Source organism: Alligator mississippiensis, chromosome 1, assembly GCF_030867095.1.
Source record: "Alligator mississippiensis isolate rAllMis1 chromosome 1, rAllMis1, whole genome shotgun sequence".
NCBI classification, from domain to species: domain Eukaryota; kingdom Metazoa; phylum Chordata; order Crocodylia; family Alligatoridae; genus Alligator; species Alligator mississippiensis.
In genome coordinates this window covers 370,187,056-370,200,202 of record NC_081824.1, presented here as the reverse complement: position 1 = coordinate 370,200,202, position 13,147 = coordinate 370,187,056, and the positions used below count along the sequence as shown (strand labels likewise).

At 43.1% G+C, this 13,147-nt stretch overlaps 1 protein-coding gene across 1 annotated transcript in view; it reads left to right on the top strand.

The window, feature by feature from the left end:
• Positions 1-8,807, top strand: part of GPC5 (glypican 5) — a 1,236,000-nt gene extending 1,227,193 nt beyond the window's left edge. Inside the window, exon 8 of the mRNA XM_019486966.2 lies at positions 3,175-8,807. Within this exon, the coding sequence (XP_019342511.1) occupies positions 3,175-3,332 (158 nt within the window). The 3' untranslated portion in view covers positions 3,333-8,807. The remainder of the gene's footprint in view (positions 1-3,174) is intronic.
• The last annotated feature ends 4,340 nt before the right edge of the window (positions 8,808-13,147 follow it).

Sequence of the window (13,147 nt, the reverse complement as noted above, 5' to 3'; positions counted from 1 at the left end):
TATGCCAGCCTGATGCACATTAATTTGGTACTTCATATTGGAGGTACTAAATTTAATGTGAATTAGGAACAGTGCATTAATACATGTGTAGATGACCCCATTAGATCTGGGGGAAGAAATATATGGACAATTTTTCTATTGGCAAATGCAATAGTATTAAAGTAGTATTTATTAATATTTTTAAAGCAATAAAGCAATATTCCATGGAATCATGTACATTTCAATGAAAACAAATAAAATCTAAATATATTGTTTTAGTGTCTTGTTTTATTTCAGAAATGTCAAAAGATTTCATCTGCTTATTTATATTATAGTTAAATAGTAATTTTAGCTTCATATTTTATGTTGTGTTATATTCAGTATAAAATACAGATATTTTGTATTACAAGGTTTTGACATTACAGAGCAAAATGCCTTGATGCCTTTGCATCAACCATTTTTTTTATTTGAATTGCCCAGAATATGTGCAATTCCAATTTGTATAAAGTTCTATTATCTCTCATTTTTTTAATTCCTTCTTCTTACACTGAATATGACTTAGAATGTATGCTCCCATTTATGTTATTTTTCTCCTATATTCTTTTCTCACTCTATCCTCCTTTTATGCATTTCCTCCATTCCTTTCTCTATATTTTCTTCCCAGGAGCAGTTCCCAGGTCTCAGTTGCCATAACTTCACTTTCTTTCAATATATAATTCCATTTGCTAAAACAGTCATGAATGGAATAGCTCAGGGTTGGCCAACTTGAAGCACACGTGCTACAGGTGGCATGGACAGCCTCTGTGCATGACATGTGGCAGAATAAGGGGGCAGGCAGCACAGGGTCAAATAAGGTAGGAAGCTGAAAGCAGAGCAAAATATTCAGCAAGGAACACAGGGCAATGAGCAGGAAGCAGAGCATCAAATTGGGCAAGAAAAACAAAGCAGGGAGTAGAGAGCATAGTGGGGGATTAGTCTGCAAGTAGAGGATCAGAGTGGCACTTGGGGAGGGTGTGGAGCTAATTTGTGGCAAGCCAGCCATCAAGATTGGCCTCCATTGGAATAGTTAATGAAATATCACTGCATTGGCTAAATTTTGGTCACAGTGGGAAAGTTATCTCTGCAGCCATGATGGCTAAGAAATTATTATCATCGTTATTATTATTAGAAAAAAAATATTAGTAATAGTAGTAGTAATAGTAGTAGTAATGATGATAATGATGGTGAAATCTGAATTTCTGTACTCCAAAGTATATGTGGGTTTCAAAAATGCATTATAGGAGATAGATTCAGCTTTTATGCCAGGGTGTCTGAGACACTTCCTAAGGCTCTTTTATACATGCACTGAGTCAACTTTGATTCTGCTACTTCTATGCAACTTGATTGACTTCATTGCAATAGTGCAGTGGTAATTGAAAACTATATGTGACCCAGTGAATTCAAAGCAAAGTATCATGCTTTATAGAAGAAAGCTTTTGAATAAAATAAACCTTCAAATAAAAACTGGACAAATGACCCAAACAATCTACTTTCTGCTTCTACCTCCCACACTCCCAAGGAAGAAGGTCTTGATCCACCCTGTTTGGTGATCCATTAAACACTCATTCAGTGAAGTATTGAGGGATTGATCTTTTCCCATGAAGCTTACACAGTGTGCATGATGAAGAGCATTTATTTCCCCTCCTTCTCAGCTCCCCATTGTTACTGTTCCTATTTGTCTGTCCACTTGCATTGTACTCATAGAACTAATTTTAACAAATTCCAGGCAATAGCAGTGGATCAATAAATGCACACAAAATAGCAGTCTATTCTGCTGTCAGAGTACAACAGCAAAGGAGACAAATTAATTCTAGCAGTTTTTATATACAGTGTGATTGACTTTAGCCATCACTCCCCTTAACTCCTTTTTTTCCTAAGCTATATGAAAAAAGATTTGAAATATGGTGCAAGTTGACAAGAATAACTTTCAAACTGTATGCAGAAGAAAAGGAGTACTTAACACCAAAGCAAGGAAACAAGCAAAACATAGCTTTAAAGATAAAGAGGTTGCAGAGATCTTTTGTAGTTCACTGTTAAGTTCTATCTTAATAAGGAGTGGGAAAACCATGACTAAAACATTCATTATCCATCACAGTCCCTAAAAAATAAATAAAAGAATCACTAGTTTATTCATTTTTGCAAATGATACAGGAGGGGAAAAGAAGGACCTAAACAATTAATAATAATGCAGGGGCCCAGGCTGTAAAATCAATAAGTCAGCTCAGTAGAGCTCAGCTTCTTTATCATGCTCCTGTAGAGCTTACCTTCTGAATTATATATGTATTGACCTAATTACATAAGTATTGACTTTGCTTTATATAAAACCTTTTTCAGTCTTAGTGTAATTACAATGTCAATATTTGTTGCATATAATAACATTGAATTTTGACTTGTTAATTTTGATTGATAGTGGCATGCCACAAGTTATTATATGGGATAAGACAGTTCAAAAGTATGCACACAAAACAGAAAACAAATGACAATGCTGGTACAGCTGAATGTGTCTCCGGGGCCTTGTATTTATGATTATTGAACCAGGCATTGGAGGGGTAACGGATGATGGTTATTTCATAAGAAACCTGTTTCTTACAAGAAAAGGAAAAAAATTTCTCATATGTATCTGAAGTTCAGAAAATTCAACCAAAAGTTGAGTGTCTGTCTTGCTTATATTTTATCTTATAACATGGATATCTGTTGTAAAGTTTATTTTAATTTAAGTCAAAATAGAATCCCTATAATATTCTATCAGCTATTCTTTTTTTTTTTCCTTCTAATTTTTGGATTCAAATACCTGAAAGTGAATAAAATTGCTTCTTTTAAATCCAATATGGGAATGAGTAGCAGACTTCTGTATACATCAGGGACTTTCAAAGTATTCACTTCAGTGAATATTTGCTTAGCTATATTTTTACAAGAACTACTTTGTCCAACACTGGTAGAGTTGTGGATTACTTTCAAGGATAAACTGCCATATAATATAGCATGTGTTTCTAGATGCAATTATGAAGGATTTTGAATTTGGCAGCAACATGAAGAATCAGAAACCAAACTGTGACACACTGTGTGCTCCGTATATTTAAATTTGTTCTAGCTATATCACGTTACCAGTAGTGGAAAGGCATGAATCATCCTGTATTTTCTTATTTGTCTCAGCAGGGATGCCAGACAAGATGAACCTCAGTGACGTAAAGCAAATCCATCAAACAGACGGTGGCAGCACTTTAGACACAACTGGAGCAGGATGTACAGGAATGGTTGCTTATATGACATTTACGTTGATTAGTGTGGTAACATTACTTCTCAGTCTTTGGTAACTGTGCAGTCCTGTCTTGATACATGCGTCTCACTGCAGTCTGTTCATCCACTTCATGAGCCCAGAATACAAGATCTGTTGAATGTAGCAATATTTATGATGGCTTGTGTAATATTAACCCTAATTCTGGATATTAATTAAATTGTTTGTCTAACATATTTCTTAAGTTTCTTAACATCTGTATAGGTAAGCAAAATCATGTTTCTTTTTAGTATATCGTGAAATTATATATTACAAATATAATGCTGGAATGTTGCCTTTGTTAATCTTTTGAGAAAGAGAACCTGATAAAACGTCTCACCATTTTTGTATTTTGTAAATGAAATCCTATGTTCTTGCCATTTACAGGAAAACAGTCCAGGCCCTGGAGCTGTATAAAAGCAGAGGTTGAATGCCCCAACTACTTCTCCCCTCTTTTCCCTGCTGCTGAATTTAAATGTAGAAGTTGCCAGCTCATGATAAAGAATCAATAGTACAAAGAGACAGAACTAATTTTTAGGGTTTGCTTTTAATACTTCAGAAAAACTAAATGGTATGCAGTACATGTGAATGTGTATATGTGTCTACGATTCAGTTTTAGCTAGAGATAAAAGAATATTCTTATGGTATTGAATGATGATGGAAGCTGGAATGTTGTAAAATGCTGAATGCGTTAAATAGTATTGTTATCAGTTGCTAATTGAATATTCACATTCAGTTATCTTTTTGTGACTGATTCACATTCCATTTTATCTAGCATGTCTTCAAGAATATTGCATTTTCTTTCTTTTGCACACATATGCAAAAACCTATATTGAACTCTATGTATACATACTGTACTTAGAAGTCTTCCTAGACTGTAAAGTAATCAGTTTTTATATGAGACAACATAAAGAAGTACATGTAAATATTTTGGGTTCCTAAATGTGTTCAGTTATCATTATATACACTGTGTTACATATAGGTAAACAAAAACAGCATTTAAACAAACCATTCCTAAGAGCAACTACATGCCCAAATAAACATCAGTAATAGGCACACCAGACACTGTGTACTTTTAGTTAACCTTATTTTCAAGTCTTCTGTGTTTACTCTGTAGTCATTATGGACCAAATCCAATGTGGTCTTAGCTGCACCTAAATGGGGTTTAGGCTGAATTGAGTCACTAAATTCTCAATAGGGTACACAGGAAACTTCTCTCTCTAAAAGATTGGTAGCTACAGGCACATGTGAAGGCATTCAGATGAAGGGCAGTGGGAGTTCCTGAGTTCTGGGCCCTACTGCCAGACTTATTTCCCTGCTTTAGCCAATACCCAAGGGTGGATCCAGGTTAAAGGTGGCAGAATGCCAACCTCCCCTTCTACCTGCCCCAACATTGCCTGTGTGCTGCACGTGCAGTGAAGTTTGTGACTTCACGGGCATGTCAGTGCAGCTTCTGTTGTAGCTTCACATGTAATGTGAGCTCTGAGCTCACCAGTTTGTGAGCTCAGGGTCTTGCTGGAGCCCCTGCTTGAGTGTCCCACAGCATGACTATCACTTCGTCTTACCCTTCACTTCCCACCATTCCACTCTGACCCCACTTAATTCAGTAGCAGGGAAAAACAGGAAACCAGTGGCATTGATCCCCCGGGCCCTGGAGCTGTATAAAAGCAAGGGTTGAATGCCCTAATTGCTTATCCCTTCTTTTCACTGCTGCTGAATTTAGCAGAAGGCAGGAGTGACAGGTGTCATGACCCAAAGGTCTGATTTTTTGTGTGTGCTTTGGCACTAAGAATTATCCCCGTGGGTTTACAGCTTCATTGCATGGAGGAGTTCTGCTGCACAGAGAACCCGCGTGCAAAGGAGAGTGTTCCCGTCACTTTGCAGCTGTCTTTGCAGGGTGCATTTCCTTTACAACACAGAAATGCACGGTGCAAAGAGTTCCCGCTCGTCGTATGCAAATTCGTGCCCCGCAATTGGCTAGTGCTAAATTATTCACACGTGGCGGCTAGCGATTGGCCTGCTAGCCGTATAAGAGGCTTGAGCAGTTTCCGCCCAAGCCGAAGAGGACTCCACATCCATCTCGTGAGGACTCTGGGTGTGCGCGGCAGGGTAATAGAAACCCTGTGTGTTGCTCAGAGGAGTTTGGTGGCCTGATCCACTGCCCACCTCTTCCTGTCTTCAAACGGAACCTTCTATAAGACGTATCGACGAGTTTTATGCATGCTTGTCCTGGACATCTGGAGTTCTGTCTGCGTGAAGCCTAGCAAACTCCACGTGATTGTTCATGTTTTCTGTCTGCGTGGAGCCTAGCAAACTCCACGTGATTGTTCGTGTTTTCTGTTTGTAACTGCAACTCAAGCAAGTTCTCAGCCTGCACCGCAACCATCACGGTGTAAGTAAACAATCTTAAAATCAACCGTTACGTGTCTGTGCCTAATTCTAGCTCGTCGCCCGCCCTCTCTGACCCGGCCTGCCCGGGCTGCCGGCCACAGCCCGCGTGCAGAGCGACGAAAAGGGCCCAGGGTCTGACCTGGCCCACACATGGCGACGAGGATGGGATCAGGAGAGGGCTCGCTAGAGTTAGAATTAGTTGAGAACTGCCCTTGGAAAAGTGGGAGACGCAGCGTAGCAAGCGTCGCAGAACTGGAGGCGCACATCGCGTACCACCAGGCGGGCGGAACGGGCAGGAGATGTGTCCGTGGACACCTTTCGCTAAAGGGAGAAGAAGGAGCTTCTGAAGTCGGAGCCCTGGAAGGGAAAGAAGTGTATCTTCACCCCGCAGCATTTGGGTGTATCATGGGTGATGAACGGGTCCTGTATAGGCCCCTCGATGCTATAACCCTTGCCGAAGTCGACCCGGCAAATGCAGTAAGCCTGACCCCCACCCGGGAGTGTGTCCATTGCTCGCGGTGTGCCCAGGAGATGGGAGAGCCGATGCCGATCAGATGGCTCTCCCCTTGCATGGTGATACCTAGACTGAGGGGTCGAGATCGTCCGTCCGAGTTCCGCGAAGACCCGGAGATGGAGGACCGCACCGTAGATGAGAGAGTGGTCCTACGGTGCGACAAGGGGGGAGAATTAAATGCAACTTTTCAGACTATGACAGATCTGATGAATAAAACTTTAAGTTTGAAAACCCAGCTGCGTATGGCCGTTCGGGCGGTCGGAGAAGCAGCTGAAAGAGGGGATCTTAAATTGCCCCGACAAGATGGCGCCGAGCAGAGGAAAGACCGCGTGGAGAAGCTGGAAGAGAGGAATGGAGCTTCAGAAGAGCCTGCAAGGTTTCGGCTGGTAACTCCGCCCAGCGACGCAGCGTCGATTCTGCCGACCACGCCCCTCTGCCGAAGGGAGGGGGAGTCAAGCGGAGGAGTGCATCCGCCCCTCCCGCTTGAAACAACAACAACCCCCACTGTAACAATGACTACAGCTCCGACAGAAACAGCAACAGCAACAACAACTCACGAAGAAATTGATCAGCCTGCAGTATCAAGCAGCCCAGTCATCGGTCCGCAGAGTGCAGTTCATGCTACCACCTATTACACTCGTTCCAGAGCCGAACTGCAGAATTTGTGTAGAGAATCCAGGATCCGACCCGAGGAAACTCTGGCTGTGTGGTTAGGACATCTGGTCATGGAACTTGGGTCTGACCTCCTGGACCAGGAAGAAGCAAGCTTCTTGGTGAGACAAGCTTCATGGAGTAGGGGACATGTCACTGACATCGACATGGTGGCATTTAGCGTTCACTGGCCTATTCCAATTCCAGCGCTTGTGGCAGGAGTGATTGAACAGAAGACCCACGCATGGCATGACGGACGACCAGAGCACACCGGTGCAGAACAGCTTGTACTGGCTATTATCGGAGTTTCGTATTGCGCCTGGAACCCAAGAGAATGCACGTTGGGACTAACACCGCTCCAACGAATGTGACCGTGGCCTCATCGTCACCTGCGAGACCCTGGAACCGTTCCAGTGACCCTCGACAGCATAGATAGTTGTCTTAAAGTCTATGGGCAAAGAAACATCGTGCTTTTGCGAATTGTGCTTAACCCAATGGTTGATCATCCAGTGAGTAGTCTCCTTCATCAGTTGCCAAGACTGCGCATCCTCATGGAGCCAAGACTGTCCAGCGATCGGGAATGTCAACGCCCGACTGAGGCTCAGAACACGAAACGCCACGAATCCAAACATCCAGTATTACGCCAGAGAACGCAAGAGGAGCGATACATGTTTGGATTCCTCCTACAGCGTTCTGGACTTAATAAGCGACAGCTTCGGATTTTGGGAGACGCGGGACAATGGCAGCTAGCCTACGAGTTAGGTTTTCATTATCTAGAAGAAGGCGATGATGACTCCTCGACGATTTCATCGAGTTGCTGAGCGTGAAAAGAGAGAGAGCTGTCCAGTATAAAATCGTGTTTACATATTTGTATTTAATAGTGATGATAAGTTTGATCGACTGCATTATTGTGCGGTCCTGTGTGATTTTGTAAATAGTAGTGAAATAACCATTTTAAGAGAGTTCTTTTACAGATCAGGGATTCGGAGTGCGTGATGGAGAGAGGCCCCTAGAGGGACAACATCACCGAAAGGAACGAAGGCCTGACGCGCGATTCCACCATGACGCCCACTGAAGTCATGATCGTCTAGTTTTTTGTTATGAATGTCATTTTATATATATGTGTGTGTGCCGGCTATTATTTGATTCGATCCCTTGAGGACGAACTTTTATTGTTGACTGATTTTGTTTTTGCTCGTTTAGTTTCGTGAACCATTGACAGAGCTGTTAATAACCCGGATGATAGGTTTGAAGTATAATTCTATTGTGCCTTCAGCAAGGGGGGATGTCATGACCCAAAGGTCTGATTTTTTGTGTGTGCTTCGGCACTAAGAATTATCCCCGTAGGTTTACAGCTTCATTGCACGGAGGAGTTCTGCTGCACAGAGAACCCGCGTGCAAAGGAGAGTGTTCCCGTCACTTTGCAGCTGTCTTTGCAGGGTGCATTTTCTTTGCAGCACAGAAATGCACGGTGCAAAGAGTTCCCGCTCGTTGTATGCAAATTTGTGCCCCGCAATTGGCTAGTGCTAAATTATTCACACGTGGCAGCTAGCAATTGGCCTGCTAGCCATATAAGAGGCTTGAGCAGTTTCTGCCCAAGCCGAAGAGGACTCTGCATCCATCTCGTGGGGACTCTGGGTGTGCGCGGCAGGGTAATAGAAACCCTGTGTGTCGCTCAGAGGAGTTTGGCGGCCTGATCCACTGCCCACCTCTTCCCGTCTTCGAACGGAACCTACTATAAGACGTATCGACGAGTTTTATGTGCGCTTGTCCTGGACATCCGGAGTTCTGTCTGCGTGGAGCCTAGCAAACTCCACGTGATTGTTCATGTTTTCTGTCTGCGTGGAGCCTAGCAAACTCCACGTGATTGTTCGTGTTTTCTGTTTGTAACCGCAACTCAAGCAAGTTCTCAGCCTGCACCGCGACCATCGCGGTGTAAGTAAACAATCTTAAAATCAACCGTTACGTGTCTGTGCCTAATTCTAGCTCGTCGCCCACCCTCTCCGACCCGGCCTGCCTGGGCTGCCGGCCACAGCCCGCGTGCAGAGCGACGAAAAGGGCCCGGGGTCTGACCCAGCCCGCACAACAGGAAGGGTGAACAGCAGTGGTGCTCATCCCTTAGGTTCCAGCCAGAGTCTGTACAGACCAGCTGGTTAACTAAGAACTCACAGTATGTGTAGAGCTTGAAAAGAGCTATGCTAACATGCTGGTGAGTTCAGAGAACTCAGTGGCATCCAGTTTGCAGTGAGGGGTCTAGTAATCATGATTTTCTATGTAAAAACTGTCAAAATTGTCGGAGAAAATATATATGGTATAGTAGATTAAATGTGCAATATGGCCAAAAGGAAGTATGTTGCAGAGCATCCAAGTTAGCTCTTGTGCAGAAACGTCTATCATAAGTTCATTGATTCCTTTTTCACTGGATAACAATGACTAGCTGATGCAAAATACATAAATAGTCCTAGAAGCAGGGACCAGAACCTGTAACTACCCTGTCCCAAGGGATAATTGTCATTATTGAGCTACAGAGTTATGGCTTCTCTTGCTTATTCTCATTCTGGCCCCATGAATCTGTACATTGGCTCAGCCAGTGGAGAATAAGACTTCTGGGAAATGAGGAATGTGATTTTAAACTCTCTCAGTTCAAAAGCTGAGCAGGACCTAAAGCCTTTGTCTCTCATTTCCTGGGTGAGTGCTTTGAGTACTATACTATAGTGGGCCATAGCACCTGCAGCAGTATTCAGGTGCCTGCCTTCTGGACACCTGGGATCCTGAGATGAGAAAAACTCCTAAATTCTGGATAAGGGCAGGTATTCAGACACAATCTTGTTTTCCTTTGTTTCCATTGACTGATTCTAAGAATTTTCCTGCTCAGCACTTCAGTGCTGTGGATCAGCCCTAAGAGATGTTTAACATTTCCAGTTCATTGTTGTGCCCCTTAGGTACCTCTCTTGGCTTCAACAAGGTGCATGTCTTGTGGCACACTGGCCACATCTACATGAGACACTGACAGTGCAGTTGCTACTGCAAGGTTATTTAGTACTTGCATACTCAAGTACTAAATGACTGCGTAGTTACCGGCATTACTGTGCAATAGCATCTCTGCATGGCTTCTGGTAATGCTGACTTCACAGTAGTTCATTACTACTGTACACTATCATTGTGTCTTAGTTTGTTCCCCATCATGCTACTGCACAATACTAATCAGCTACTGTGCAGTACTAACAAGCTACTATGCAGTAAGCGTCTCATGTAGACATGGTCACTGAAGCCTAAATGAAGGAATCTATAAAAGAAGTCTGGATCTGACCCTCACTGCCTATATGAGTTAGTTTTCCACCTTTACACTGAATTGATGATATTGAGAATTGATGATATTGAAGGCATTTGGTAATAACCAAGAAGGAAAGGAAAAATCTTTTTTAATTCATAGAAGTTGTCATACTAGATCAGAGTAGTAGCCCATCTCACCCAGCATCCCATTCCATCCATCTCCAGTCCAAGATACTTCACAGGAAATTGCAAGAAGTCCAGAAATAACTTTTCCTCAGAAAGTATTTCTCTTAATACCCAGTATTTAGAAGTCAGCTAATGCTCTGAAGCATTTTTTTTCTATCCCAAACTTTTATTATAGTTGGTGTTGCTGTTTTAATCCTAGCTACTGGAACCACATATTGACAGCGGGTATAATTTTCAAAGGCACCTTAGAAACCAAAGTTCAATTTTAAAATGAAAATAGGCAATTAGGACTAAATTTCACTGAGAAGTACTGAGGCTTAAGTGCTTAAGGGTGTGAGGCCATGACCGTACTGCTGAGTTGGGGACTGCCACTAAAGAAACAATTTTCACTCTTGGTCATGTCCAAACCCAGCAACTGGCTAGCATACACAATTGAGCAGTCTTAAACCTGTCCCCCAGTGCCACTCAAAAAGACTTTTGAGGCACAGAAGCAGATAGCTGCATGTAACCAGGACCAGAGCCCTAGGGGCAGCCATTATGCTCCCTGGTAGCCACATGGCTCTTGCCCTACTCTGGCTCTAGGGTACCTTTCTTTTTCTCCTTCCTGCCACACCTTAATGTACTTGGTTAGGGACCTGAAGAGATTATCTAGTCCAACCAAAGATTTTGGGAAGAGAAGCTGCCCAAGGGTCCTAGAGTGATTCCTAGTCTGTCTTCCTCCCAGAAGAACCCCCTCAATCCTCTAGATAATCCTCTAGTCTCAATCCAGCTCTTTATGCTAGGTGGGCCTTCCTGGCTCATATGTGCTCCCAGGGCACTGTTGACTTCTGGGATAGTCATGATCTCTGACCTCCCTTATAGCCACACATGCCTTGCCTTGCCTTTCAATCACTCTCCCTTGTTGGGGCCTCAGGCTTCTCCAGTGAATATGATTCACCTCTTTGATTTTGCTGGGCCTTCCAGCCCAGGTCCACTGTGCTGGACCTGGCTTCTGGCCTCCAGCCTTTTTCTTGCCTATTCTGGCACTGGTCTGGGAAATGGGCTCTCTATACCTGTCTCTGCCTGACCTTGGGCCATGGGCTCTCTGGCTCTGTCTCCACCTTGCTTTGGGTAATGCCCCCTGCCCCCCCCCGGCCCTGTCTAGCTTCAGCCAGATAGGCTTCAGCTTCTCTGTAGGCTACAATACTCTTTCTGGTTGCTGCTTAGTAGCACCTTGAACTCAGCCCTTGGCAAGGCTCATGCAACCACATGCCCCATGGACACCACTGGGACCTTTATCACCCCTGCCAGTCCCAACCCAAACCACCAGTAGAAAAATCAAATGAAGACATAAGCACTCTGGCTGTAACTAAACTCTTAGCATACTAGCTGTATAATAATGCCCCTATTTATTCAGGGTCCCCTGCAAGCACTCAGCTCCTTGCTGCTCCCAGGACCCCAGGAAATAGGTCAGCCACAACCAGCTTGCTGCAGAGCTCTTTCCCTTGTGACTTGCAGAGCCAGACTGCCCACTGTGCCTCCTATGCTTCTTCCTGGTCAGGCAGCTCCCTTGGCTACCTACAGGTGCTCTCTAGTTAGGCTTGCTGACTGGCCTTTGGGGCAGTCTCTAGCAATTGATCTAGCAGTTGTAGCAGTGCCTTGTCTCCTATGCAGGGCTTTGCCCTCTAGCACTGTTGCAGAACAGCTAACACTGCAATAGGCAATCTGCTGTGCACAGAGGCTCTATACCACTGCAGAGCAGCTAGCTCTGCAATAGGCAGTCACAGCCTATAAATCCTTGGGGAGGGCTGTTCTCCTGTAGCAGCTATGGAGTAGCCTTCCCCACCTGGAGATCTCCCTGTGGCTGTTTCTCCTTTAAAGTAACAGGAGCCCTAGGCTTCCTGTTACGCTGCACCAAGGCCCACATTCTGAACTTTTCTAAGTCACATAAACTGCCTATTTGCCAGGCTTCAGTGACTACAGCATGGGCATAAGTAAGTAGTACAGCTCCTTAGCAGAAGTCTCAGGCTCAGGATGAAGGCAGTATGGACATGGTCTAAGCAACTTATGAAAAAAGGACCTAAGTCACTTTAGGTATTTCTGAAATTGTAACTCATTGTTTGTATAAGTGTCCAATCCCTTTCTGAACCCTGAAAAACTCAATAATATCTGCTGGGTTTTCTGGGTGCATTTTTTTTATAAATAAACTTTTTGTATATTCCAACTTGCAAGATTTGAAGTAAGGCTGCTCAGAAATCTATCACCTTAGGCAGACAACCCACTCAAATGCAAATTATGCTATAGCTGCAAAAGTATTCACTGTTAGACAAGCATATACTGGACTGTTATAATACAAATGAGAAGTTGGTAAAAAGAGACTGAAAAAGGTTTGAGAAGCATCATAGTACCTTGTTTACTTTTAACAATATCCTACAACAAGTTTTAACAAAATGTATCTGAAATAGTAGTTTTCTGAAATGCCCAATACAGTTATTTGGTAAGGTTGGACTATTTTTCTTGAACATTCTTTTAATTCACCTTTAATTGAATCTGTTATTTCAGAGGAAGAACTATATATGTCTCATACAAAATGTTTTCCTAGCCCTTTAAATAAATATTTTAAGGTGACATCCTTCCTGACCGTAGCTGCTGTAGGAGGCTGAGAGGCATTTATTTCTTTAGGAAGCAGACAATATTGGTGCTTTACCACCTAATAAAAGATGCAGCAAAATAGTAGACATATAACAGATAGCTATAAATATATAATATCCCTTTTTGGGTAAACTAAATTTAACTTTCACGTTTCCATAGCATTTCACCAGAAGTACAGATTCCAACAGAAAAAAACAACCTTTTCAGAG